Here is a 12,832-nt window from a genome sequence, read left to right on the forward strand (position 1 = left end):
CAAATCCACATTGTGCTGAAGTTTGAATTCAGACTCATTGAAAGTGAAAAGACAGCATGGAATAAATGTGTATCTGCTGACTTCAGGTGATTGAAACTGTGGGGACACTTCAGCTGTGTAGGGCTTTAAGAAATTTCTTTTGTTTCTATGTCTTTGAGCACAGAGGCCATAACAGAATTGGCTATCTATTTTCAGTTACAGCATTGTGACATTTCCAGACTTGAAGAGTCAGATAAGCAGAGAAAACGCCTAAGAAATCTGAATAAGTTACAAATTACTGCTTTCGAAGGAAAATGTCCTGTCCCGGACTCATTGGTTTTGGATTACATTTTTTTATTTCTCTGACTTTGATCACTGTAACCTGTTCTGCACATTCTGAGGGCCTTTTTTCTGCATCCTTGATAGCATTGTCTCTCAGAAGAAAGAACATTGACTTCTCTTCCTAAGCAATCTCTTTCATCAGAGTTCAGCTGAGGGGCACCTCACCAAACACTGCCCCTGCTGTAGGAGAGCTAAATGTGGGGCAGTGGTGTTTGCCAGAGCAGGGCTGAGGGGAGTGTGAGTTGGTGCAGCATTAAGCTCAAAACACCAACAGAGATTGTCAGTGCTGTGAAAGGAAACAAAATGCATGTGTAAAAAATCAACCATTATTAACACTATGTGTTAATAGCTCTAGTTTCTACAAAAATAACCTATGTGTATCCTTTAATTTAAGAACTCTTCTACCTAGGGAAGGGAGTGAAAAATGTCTGTGCACTTCCTTTTGTTTTTCACTTCCATGACCAGTAAATGCAGGTAACCAAATTTTGAAAAATATGTTTTCATCAAAGAAGAAATTAAGATCACATTTTGAAGATTCCACTTCAGAAAATGGTTACAGAGCACGTGGCCATAGAGTTTTCTGTAGTTTTCAAGCGTAAGAGGAATTGATTCTGTTGGAACAGTCTGGACACCTAAATGGAAAAGATATAGATGTGTGATACAGCAACAGAAATAATTTCTAGACTAAAGTAGGGTTCCCATTTTCTGTGTGCTGTTTCAGACCAGGGAGGCAAATGCTGTTCTGTTTTTGACAATAGTCCTCACCTGACTAAATCAGCATTGACTCTTCAAATATTCCTATTGTTAATTTAAGAGCTCCTTTCTGCAGGAGGAGAACCATTTTTAAAATTAATGTTGATGGAGGGTGTGGGAACTGTGGGCTCCCAAAAAGTATTGAATATACTATACTGGTTGGTTTAAGATTTGTAATGTAAATGCTATTGCTAAATGAACTTAAGTTTTTCTGAATAACACAGCATTTCATAAGTTCATGAGCAATCCTAAATGAATTTTATAGTAGAAAGACCAGCCTGACAGTTCCCTGTCTATTGAGTATTTTCTTGTGCAGAATTGTTCTGTACATTTGATTATCTGTGCTTTTATGTACCTTCTCTAGTTCACCCAAGTGCTTAATTTTTGGCCCTATATTTTAAGTTTATTGGGAAGTATATCCTAGCAGTTCATTCACTTCTAGGTTTAAATTTTTTTCCATCTTGAACCACCTTTTTTCTGATACATATTTCACATTATGGTATGGTTTGGGCTGGAAGGGACCTTAAAGATCCAGCCCCCATGCCATGAGCAGGGACACCTACTAGACCAGGTTGCTCAGAGCCCCATCTAGCCTGCTCTTGAACACCTCCAGAGATGGGGCATCCACAGCTTGTCTGGGCAACCTCTTCTGGTGCCTCACCACCCTCACAGTAAAGAATTTCTTTCTAATATCTAATGTAAACCTACTGTCTTTCAGTTTGAATCCATCTCTACTTGTCCTGTCACTACATGCTCTTGTTCAAAATCCCTCTCCACCTTTTTTATAGGTTCCCATCAGGTACTGGAAGGCCCCAGTTAGGTCATAGCAATTAGTATATTCCTTATCAGGGGTTATCTTTGTGGAATCATTCCAGAAATTGAATTTTGAATGAGAAATTTGCAGTCATTTCCACACAGAATTTTTAAGAGCCCTAAAAGTTAAACCAGTCTTCCAAAATATGGAATTTAATATGCCTATAGTAATATAAGAAGAGAAGGCAAATAAAATTAACAACTTCTCCACATGCCCCATGTACCTTTAGATGAGGTAAGAGGTAGAAATCATAAACCTTGATAGCATCAGGCTCACAGCATCCATTCTTTGCTTTACAAAGCACCTTCCCTTTTACTTTATCTTTTAATTGTAGCCTAGTAACTGCATATTTTTTATATCAGATAGTGATACAGGGAATACTAAGAATTGGGAATGTAGTATGCACCATGTGACACAGTGGTTGCTCAGCTTATGAACTGATTATCTGCCTGTTGTGTGTTCTGTTTGAGGAAATGGATCTCTGTGAATGGCTGTTAATCCTTGCTCCCTTGTTATAAATACATGTTCTGGATGGAATCCGAGGAATCATTCTTCCCCTTACAATTTTTGTTCCCGAGAAAATGTCCTGAAGTCGTTAATGTATTACAGAACTTAGGAAACAGAGTTTTAAATATAGTTAGTGAATGCCTATTAAAGATATTTTTAGGTGAAGTGTTCTTGAGCAAAGCAACAGGGAAATTATTTTGTGGCCATTTGTCTCTGTGGATGTTTTTTCTCCAAAATGTGTGAAGACCAGATGTTCTTTCTGAGCAGGGCACCATGTATCCTTGGAAGTGGAGGCTTACATGTCCTTTTATTCTCTGTTCAGCCTGTCTTATTTCCATGTTCCCAAACCCTACTGGGATAGATGCAGGAACTAGAAACAGAAAATGAGACTCCCAGCATGCCAACATGTGCTTCAGTAATAAGAATAGGCTTTAAAATAGGAACTGTTGTGGTCCTGTTCTGAAACTTTGTGCCAAGTTCTGCTTTTTGCAAAACTTGCACACTGTCTAGTAAACTGTGACATGACAGGCTGAAGTTGTGTGGAGAATTTCTATCAGGAGACTTTGGGTCATGTTAAAAATGGCAGGAACCTGGTTGAAATCTGTGTTGTAGCTGTTGTTTGATCCACAAAACCTTAATACATGTGACAGCTGTGGAATCTCCAGGACCATAGGGTGAATCCATGTACAGCATCAGATTTGATCCAAGTACTGTCACAAAGATCTTTAGCAACCGATTTCTAACCACTTTTTAAAAAGCATTGAAAAATAAGTTTTTTATCCCTTTATTTACTTGTTTTATAGCAATAACAGCTTTGTTAGATGCAAAATAAAAATAACATCTTTGACATCTTTTGATAAGGCAGCGTTACTTTCAGGTTAGGGTATGAATGTGAATGAATTGAAAGTCTAAATGTGGAAGGATACAGAGAAAAGGCAGAGACAGGAATTGTCTGTATAAGAGGGACCTTTGAACTCCTAGCAAAGGTGAAGCACATTTAGGGATACTTCAGCTATTGCCTTCATTTTCTGTTTTTCTCCTCTTACATAGGAAGTTACATGTGATTAGCTATGTGAATAACATATTCTCTTGTTTCTAAAACTCAACCTCATAGCTACCTCATGTACCAACCTCATTTAGACATTTAAGTACATTTTTCCCAGTGTTAGTTTGTTTTATATAAGAAGCTTATGAAATCTGTTTTCTTTGTGTGTTACAGGGAGTCCTATGCCATTTTCTTCTACCAGTTGACAGTTTACGGTATCTTATATGTGTAGTTTAAAAATATCTGTTACAGAGAGGTGCCAAAGTTGTCAGAGACTGTGGTATGAAAATATTGAAGCATTTCAGGTGTATTTAGGGAAGAAATTCAGTCACTGCCCATGTGCAGTTAGGAAAGCTCATGCAGTTGGAGTGAAGTGAGATAGGCTTTACTATATAATATAGCTGTAATGGAGAAAATCATGTGTTTTGTATTAATAAAAGAATAAAATAATTGACTTTATAGAAGCTAATTGCTCTATTCTGCTACTGTTAGAGTTAGCTACCTGAAATAATATACTTCAAATATGAACATAAATGGTAATACTGCTTTTATAATATATGAAACTGTGATGTTTTTGAATATTTAGTATTTTCTCAGTACATGTAGCAACATGTGCATATAAAGATTTTCTGAAATACTACTTACCAATACGAAATTACAGTGGATCACATGCCATTATTATTATAGTTTTTTTTCATTGTTTCACAAAGCTTGTACATTTCACTTGAAAAGATATAAAATGTTTCTGTTAGATTAATGAACCAGGCGAAGAATTGTCCTTTAGAAACACTTGGCATATTTGAGTTATAAAATAATTAATCCTGTCTGTTTTCAAAAAGCATTTCATCATTCTGGGTTGAAGCAAGTCAGAGCGTTTTCGTCATCCCAAGAGAGAATTATATGGTTTAAGTTGGAAACTGAATACTGTAGGCTGGTTTCCAACATTAAGTGCAGCTTTCAGTATTGTTAGAACTGTATTAGAAAGATTTAAATTTCTGCAGTCCATTTTCACTGTTTTAAACTTTGCTATCAAGTGTTCCTGTCATACATGTTCATTTCCCATCTCCTTATTGTTAATTCCCAAATAAAATTAGTAATATGCTAATACTCACCACTGTGTTGTGTAGCAATCAGCTCATGTCTATAGGCTGAAATAGTACTAGATGTAGAAATAGTATGTGACACTAGATATTAATTTTTTTACGTAGAAAATGGTAGCATAATAATAGAAGCTAAAGTTCATCTTGAATGAATTATATTATGGAGGTTTTGGAAGTCATAGAACATAGAATTTGTCCACTTCCAGCTTGATTCCTCTTAAGAACAAAGTTTCATGTTTATATAGCATTGTATTCTGTCTTCCAACAAAAAAAAAAAGCTATGTGAATATAATTTGAAAAGCTGCCCTTGCAGATCAAGCTTTTGACTGGAGAGTAGTATGTAATTTAGTTATTAGAGAAGAATTCCAGTAAACTCAAATTTGCTGACTCTTGATCTATAATTCCAGTAATGTATTTTTACTTTCAAAACAAAGACATTTTGTGTTGATGAGCAAAACAAACTAGTAACTGAATAAGAAAAGAGCAAAACAAGCTAGTAACTGAATAAGAAAAATACTATATACTGAATCCTTATTGGTTTACAGTAATCTTTTATAATCTGTCTGTGAAAGCAAGGAGCATGTTCAAGAAGCTCTTATGTTTTAACAAGTCACCATGTGAATTGTTACCTTCTTGTGATGGTTTAAACTAAACCACCAACATCTGTGGCAATGGAACTGTAAATAGGTATTTGCTGTACTTTTGAATTTCTCTTATTTTTAAAAACTGCAACACTGGCTTTTTTGTTGGCTGTTTTATTAAACCACCCTCTCTCAAAGGAATGGAGGATATATTGTGGTTTCTATAACTTACTTGAGTGTATGTTGGAAGCCGCACTTTCCCGACGAATAGGCTGACAGGCTCCTCGGATTTCTGTCACTAGTTCTTTTTCTTTGGTTTGTGTTCGCTTTTCTTCCACAGCCTCACCCCACCCTTGGATCAAGTAGGCTCTCTTTTCTGTCTGGTACTATGGGTGAAGATGAAAAAGAGTTTGAAGTAGTCCATATGTAGCTTTTCTTTCTTCCCTGTTGAGAGCTGGTTTCTGTCCTCAGCAAAGCACTGCAGGTACTGTAGAGTAAATGCAGCTGTGTCACCTTTGCAAGGCAGTGTACAGCTAGAGCCAGTTTGCTTCCTTTTAACCACCTTATTGTAGCAAATTGCTTGTCATGAATGTTCCTCCCCCAGCACCACCACTATCCCTAGATGAACACTTTCAGATTATCTGTTGTCCTTTCCTGGTCTAAACTAGAAGGCCTGTATTTTATTTTCTGACCACTGATAAGAATTCTGCTACTTTGGGTGTGGCATTCTTCCTTTTGTGTCTTTTTCCTCTATTCTTATTAAAGGAAAGTATTTTCTTTTGGCATTTTCTGCATCCCAGATAGACTCATAGCCCCTCTTCAAGTCTTAGGAGGATACAGTATATGATCTTTGACAACTGCCATTCTGAAGTGGAAATAGTTGTGGCCGCAGAGCTCTTGTATAGTGACAGAAAAGTCTAGAACCTTTCCTTCAGTTTTTCCATGTACATCTCTAAAGTGGGAAAAACCTTGTACTCCTTCAAGTATTGTTTGGGTATGTTCCAGTTGTTTGGCATTTTTGATGCTTTCTCTTGTGGAAGATGGTGTGCTGCAGAGCAATGGCACATTCTATTGACCAGCACAAGAAAATCATGGTAAGCAGGCTGTGCAGGGCACTGCCCCCTGCAAGCTGCTGGTGTGGGTGATGTCCCTGAACACAAATGGGAGTCTTGAACTAGTCTTCATTGGCCATCTCTCTGTAAAATAGTCTTTTAAATTAAATTTATGCCAAATAACATCAAATGCTTTAGGACTGACTTCATGGGTAAGTGTTCTAGGATTTGACTTGCGTTGTTACCATGACATAATTCTCTTAACTGTCCCTTTCCAGACAGACCCTTCGCAATAGTCTGCCTAGATTGACAGTAGATGATATGTTGGCATTTTTAGAGCCAGTAACTTCATACTTCAGTGCTCTCAATACTTCCTCAGTGATGCCTAAGAGGAGAAAACATCAATGACCTTTCCATAACTGTTCAGTTCTTTGTATGATGGTAATAATGGTCTCCCATTTTAGATCTTAAGGACTCTCTTTTCCTTGGTTTGATAAATAGCTCCTAGGAAAACCTACAAAAAAAGCTGCTATTTAATTTCAAGCAATGCCCAAATTCTATTGAGCCTTCATCTTAATGAGAGTCAGCAACTGGGTTTTTGTATCGTTCTAAGTCTTTGAACCTTTTTTTGCTGCTGTAGTGATGATGCATTTCCTGCTTTTCAACTGATACCAGTCTGTGTTAAATTCTAATTTTTGGTCCACTTCCTAGCCAGTCCCTACAGGTAAAATTGCCTGATACCTTTAGGACACACTCATTTGTATGCATGGAGATACATATGGCAGTTCTGCTGCATGCCCCCAAATAAAGCTGCATTCAGTTAATTCTGTTCTCTCTTAGCTAAGTGAGTTGTTATATCTCAGGCTATAAAGAGCATTTCAGTTCTGGCTTTGGTAGCAGGATCCCTTCACCTTTTGAAGAAGAACGTTCTCTGTGTGCTCCAGGGTACGTCGAGTGGATGTAGAGATTGAATGATTGCAGCCACAGGAGGATCTGAAGTTGGACATTGTAATTTCAGAGCACTGTGCAATTTGAAATGCATTCCAGTTGTGTGTGAGAAACCTCTGTGTCCAGATTATAATGATACAGTTACACAGTACATCAGTAGGATGGTGTGAAGTGTCTTTTCTCTTTCAAAATACAGTCTCCAGAGGAACCTTGCTGACACATAAAATCAAATTTCTTTTTGAACCAACTCCTCACTGAGATGCTCTGCCTGGCATCCAGTTTCAACAGTGTGTTGTGAGACTCCTGTGAAATTGAAATTGGGCAATGGATTCAGAAATCAGCTAGAGAGATGGGAATAACTTTCAGAGATCCCATCAACCTTGTTTTCTTAGGAAGCCATTTTGGAAAAGTTGATGCCTTGAAAGCCACTGATTATAGCATTGAAAAATACACACTTCTCTCTGTAATACAAGACTGAATTGAATAAACCAGTTTTCCAGATGTGATTACAAGTTACAACAAGTTAAAAAGTTGATAAATAATCAATGTTTCTATATTGTTTTTAGGTAAATTTTTAAGAAGAAAGTTAGTATTACAATATATAATTCTTCTACATGTCACTCAGTAGTGATGGTGTAGAACCATAAAGCACTTCATATGCAAACAGATTTCATTTTTCAGGGCAATGGATCTTTCAGGGTGTGATTTTTGTAAAAATTCATAGCCTGGATTTTGGTGTGGCTTAGCCTTTATGTTCTGCTTTGGATTTGCAGAATGAAAAGTTTGGGAATGTTTTCATTATAACTTATGAAGAATATTTTTTGCCGCTGAGGCTAAGCATGGGATCTTAAAATAACTGGTTCTACTGATGAGAATAACTTTTCAAAGTAATATAAATGACTTGTTTGTGTATCACAAGAGCCAATGAGTGAAACATGATTTTTGGGACATGTTGTTCTTAGTATTGAAAATAATTATTATAATTAACTGTTTATGAGATTCCCATATATGGAACTTTCACTGCATGGGTTACATCAAAATACAATTCATAAGGCTGGGGTGGGGAATCTATTTTGGCACATATGGTGAAATATCAGCTTGGGCAGCTGAAATATGTTTTTGTTAGATGTTTATCACATGTTCAGCTTTATTGCATGAGGGACCTATGGTATTTTTTCCCCCAGTAAAAATATATGGACTAATTGGAGTTTTTAAAGTTATCTGCATAGTGGAAATTAATGACATGATGAGAGGTTGTGTGGGATTTGTATGTAAAGGAGCTTGCATTTGCAATCTCAGTGAAAAGTTCAAATTATTTTACAGGTAAGAGAGGTTGGGTTTTTGGTCATCTGACTCTGAAACAGACTTTTCTGTTTCCATCTGAAGTTACTTGCTTAGAGCATCAGTATGTGACATTTAGTGAAAAAAAAATATTAAGATGTAACAATATGGAGGTTTTACCATATTTGAAAGTTCCTTTAAAAGAGAGAGAAGTTTTAGTATGACTAATGCATTTAGTGACTTCATCTCTTAGTTCTTCCCATGTATACATACATAAACTGAAAAAGTAAGGACCTGGAAAATTAAAATGCTAACAGAAGTACACATTATTTGCAAATTGGACTATGAAAAAACTTGTTGGCAGTTGTGGAAGACTTGCTTTAAAGAATCTGTTTTGTGTCACATGAAATTGTGGACAGTACTGCATGAACAAGATAATTTGTGGGTAGGGAGGACAGTGCAAATGCTTGTCTTTATTCTTGGATTACATTAAGATTGTGTGGAAGGAACTGCATACTTGTAAACCAGAGTGGAACTATGTAGTTTACATTTGAAATTCTGTGTCTGTGCCACTGGAAGTTACTTTGGGTTATATCCTTCCATACCATTGGGAATTCTAAGTGTGCTCCCTTGTTACATAGGCTTTGTGAGCTGCTGATTTTTAAAATAAACTAGCACTAAAATATCCCTTCTTCAGAGTTAAATCCTGAATATTGAAATCACTAATCATCTTGTTGTTAATAAGCTTTATGTGCTATGGCATCATTGGTTTTAAACTGAGAAATATTTGCATTAATTTATTGTAATACACTGTGATAATGAAATCTATTCCTACTTAGTTTGTTTTGTATTCCAGATTATTTAAGAATTGGTCAAATATTACAAAATTTCATAGTGTATGTATGTGCCTTATATAATAACATAAGTGACAGGGTATGTGCTCAACAACTGCACAACTTCATATTTTGTTTGGCATCCTGAAACCAACTGTATTGTGCTAACATAGTCTTTTTATCTGAAAGTACTTTAAAGGATTTTAGAACATATGTAAACATGACGATACATTGTTAAGATATTGGTTTTCTTTAAATCTTCTAGTTATCATTCATTTATAAAATCAGTAGAAATCTTTTCATTAAACAGTGGATTTATTTATATTAAGTCATATTTATGGATTTTTCAAATTGCATTATTGTGATACTGAATTAATATAAAAATCTAGCATTTTTTTTTCCAGTATGTAAAGCAAGCAAATTTCAAGTTGTTCTCATCAGGAGAGATGAGCAGGACAAAGAGACTCCTTTCAAATTATTTCCTCCTCTGCAGTTTCCCTCTTGGATCTCTTGAGTACAAATGATTGGAATTGTAGTTTCCAATTAGCTTTTGTGCTACAACATCTGCATGATAGGACTTGCATAAAATTTGTGTAGAAGTTTGTGGAATAATCTTTAGCATACTTCTTGATTGTTTTATGTCACTATCAGCAAAATTGCCGAATAACTTTTCTTCTGTTGTATTGAAATTTTCATTAATTTAGGTTCCAACTGGGTGTAGTATGGCTAAATATTTTCTCAGTAATCTGTATCTGAAGTAAGAATGTTTTGTAAGTTTTCTTTGTGGGTTTTTTTTTTTCACCTCCATAGGACATGGCGCTTGTTGCTCCTGAGGCACCTTCAGAACAAGCAAGAAGAGTTTTCCAGACATATGACCCTGAGGGTAAGGGCTGTACTTTGTGCTAAAATAAGATTTTTTTAGCAGACATGTACTCATTAAGAGAGGAATGAAATGTCTGGTCCTTAAGAAATTTTCAGTGCAGGAGTCAATCTACAAGTGACATTGAGCACCCTGGTCTACTGGAAGGTCTCCCTGCCCACAACAGGCAGGTTGGAACTAGGTGATCTTTCAGGTCCCTCCTCACCCAAAACATTCCATAATTCTATGAAGAAATTACTGGAGAATTCTGCAGTAAGGGAATTTGTGCAATAGGAAGTAGAGTTTTTAAAAGAGACATTTTTTAACCTTGTTACATTCTTTGTAGTTAACATAAAGCTTAAATAAAATTTATTTCTCCTATATTAAATTTTCATTAAACAACTGATCTGATATGATTCATTCTTCATGAGATTTTGTTCTTGAGTGTATGCAGCATACATGGAAATTTTCTTATGTTTTGGAAAACAGAGGATGTCTAGCATTCAGGTACTATTTTAACTGATCAAAAGGGAAAAATGGTGCAGTTGTTATCCCAAGGTATGTCATGGAGAACTCTATACAAAGGTAGATGCTTAATACTTGCTAAGAATTCAAAGTTTATGAGTAATAAATCCAGTTTCTGTATTGCACTTTTATTTTTATTTTTTTTAAGTGCCAGAAAAGCATTTGATAACTCCTTTCCTTCTAGAACCCCAAAATTTGCTTGCAAATTTTACATGTAAAGATAAGTTTGTATTTTTAAGTGAGATTTGTGCTGGAAAGCATTTTGTTTCTTTTTCTCACAAGAAACTTTGCTACTTCTTCAGATAATGGGTTTATACCTGACACACTGCTAGAAGATGTAATGAAGGCTCTGGACCTTGTTTCAGATCCTGAATAGTAAGTATAATAAAATTTAAATACTACAGAAGTATCAGTTAATGACATTAATCATCATTTAAGGCTTTTTTTTTCTTGATTCCATTTACCACATATGTATAAAAATTTTGGATTGGTTTTGGTTGTGGATTTTTTTTCCTAGTTTGGGTTTTTTTCATTCTGGGCACAGAGTATTATTTTCAAATGTTAAGCTTGAAATTTAAGGGAAGGAATTAAAATGTCTCTAACTTTGGTAGTAATAACTAGAAGAAAAAAAACCCTTCAACCTACTGCATTACTATGTATTCAGGAGACAGGATTATATTTTTTTATATTAATGTAGGTGAAATGGTGTGTCAGAAGAGCTAAACAGTCAAGGTATTCAGAGGGAAGTCTGGATTACCACTGGATCTTTCTGCTGAGTTGGAAGCTGAAACTGCCTCAGTTACAGTTTTGTTTCCATCAGCACTCAGGACCTAGTAGTGCTTGTAATTGCCATTTATTTTCAGAAATAACACATTGATTCCCAGGGTTGGAGTTAAATGTTTTAGCTCTAATACGGACAGGTAAAACTAATATTAAGTGACAGCAGTTAACCCTCAGTGTCAAAACTTACCGTGTTTTGTGACTGAATGCTTAACCCAGAAAGGAGAGCCAAGCACATGTACTTTTTTTACTGCTCCAAAAGTTGCTTCTGCTCTCTTGTAAACATTTGGTCTAGTTCAGTTGGGTCAAAACTGGAATGACTGTGGAGACTGTGAGTTTACTTACCAGAGCCATCTGAAATGTGGTTGAGCCTATTTTCTGTCCTTTCAAATGTTTATAGTGTAACTTATGATGAAGTTTACTGAGTTGTTCTCTGGAGGAGAGGAGTAAAAATTGAAATAAAGAGATACCCAAACCAAAAGAAAATGCAAGACAAAAGGCTCACATTCATATTATAACAATAAGTGGTGAAATTTGCAAAAGACATTTTTTTAAAAGGAGAGGAAAGAAACAAAGCCAGTGTTTAATAGGTCTGAGAAGATGACTTTCACCTTTTTGTTCTACTTTCTCAATTTTTTGTTCTACTGTCTCTGCAGAAAAATTCTCTCTTCGTTCAGTGGTTTTTCCATTTGGTTGTTTGTCTCTCAGGACATTTGGGGCATAGCCCTGTCGTATTTTATTTGCATAGCATATAAAATATAAATTGATGTACAAAGAGCCAGTCAGAAGACCTGCTGTATTGAAAAGCCATGATCAAAACATGGAATATGCAGTCTTAAATCATCTCCTCTTAAATAAATATGTGCCTATTGCTATTATCTTGAGAACCTACTCTGTTTGGGCTCTAGATGTTCTGTCTTTTTGGTGTGGAACACAAGTATAAATAATGTATTTCAAACTCCATACAGGCTTTTTTGCTTGTTTTTTGTTTGTTTGTTCTTAAGTAAAATTAAAGGCCTTGCCTCCAAATGTATTATTTAATTTTTTTGATTATCTAATCCAAGGCTTTAAGTTTCTCAGAATCTTAGAATGTATAAAGATCAGACCTGATTAGAATTTTAGAACTGTAGAGGGCAAAACTGTAGAGAAGACATGAATTAGCAAGGTGACTTATCCAGTACTGAATGTCATTGCATGTGTTTCTAGTAAAATTTTTTAGTGTTTTAGTAAATGTATCTGAGAACACACCTGTCTCATTTGTTTTGCCTGTTTCTAAAAACCATTTGATGCCCTTTAGGGCACTGTCAAAGTAGATTTAGCTTGCTTAAAACATTTGATGCTCTCTATTTGACCATAGTGGAGGCTTTTGTTCCCACACACTTCTCAGCAATAGCAGTACGAAGGCCATTGCCCCAACACTGGGAATCTCTTGA

General features: G+C 35.8%; 1 protein-coding gene across 1 annotated transcript in view; it reads left to right on the forward strand.

Moving 5' to 3' along the window:
- MINDY3 (MINDY lysine 48 deubiquitinase 3) overlaps window positions 1–12,832 on the forward strand; it is a 46,121-nt gene that overhangs the window by 24,648 nt on the left and 8,641 nt on the right. The window contains exons 11-12 of the mRNA XM_064704214.1: window positions 10,046–10,118; window positions 10,922–10,994. Of these exons, the coding sequence (XP_064560284.1) occupies window positions 10,046–10,118; window positions 10,922–10,994 (146 nt within the window). The remainder of the gene's footprint in view (window positions 1–10,045; window positions 10,119–10,921; window positions 10,995–12,832) is intronic.

Source organism: Zonotrichia leucophrys, chromosome 2 (assembly GCF_028769735.1).
Source record: "Zonotrichia leucophrys gambelii isolate GWCS_2022_RI chromosome 2, RI_Zleu_2.0, whole genome shotgun sequence".
In the NCBI taxonomy this organism is placed as follows: domain Eukaryota; kingdom Metazoa; phylum Chordata; class Aves; order Passeriformes; family Passerellidae; genus Zonotrichia; species Zonotrichia leucophrys.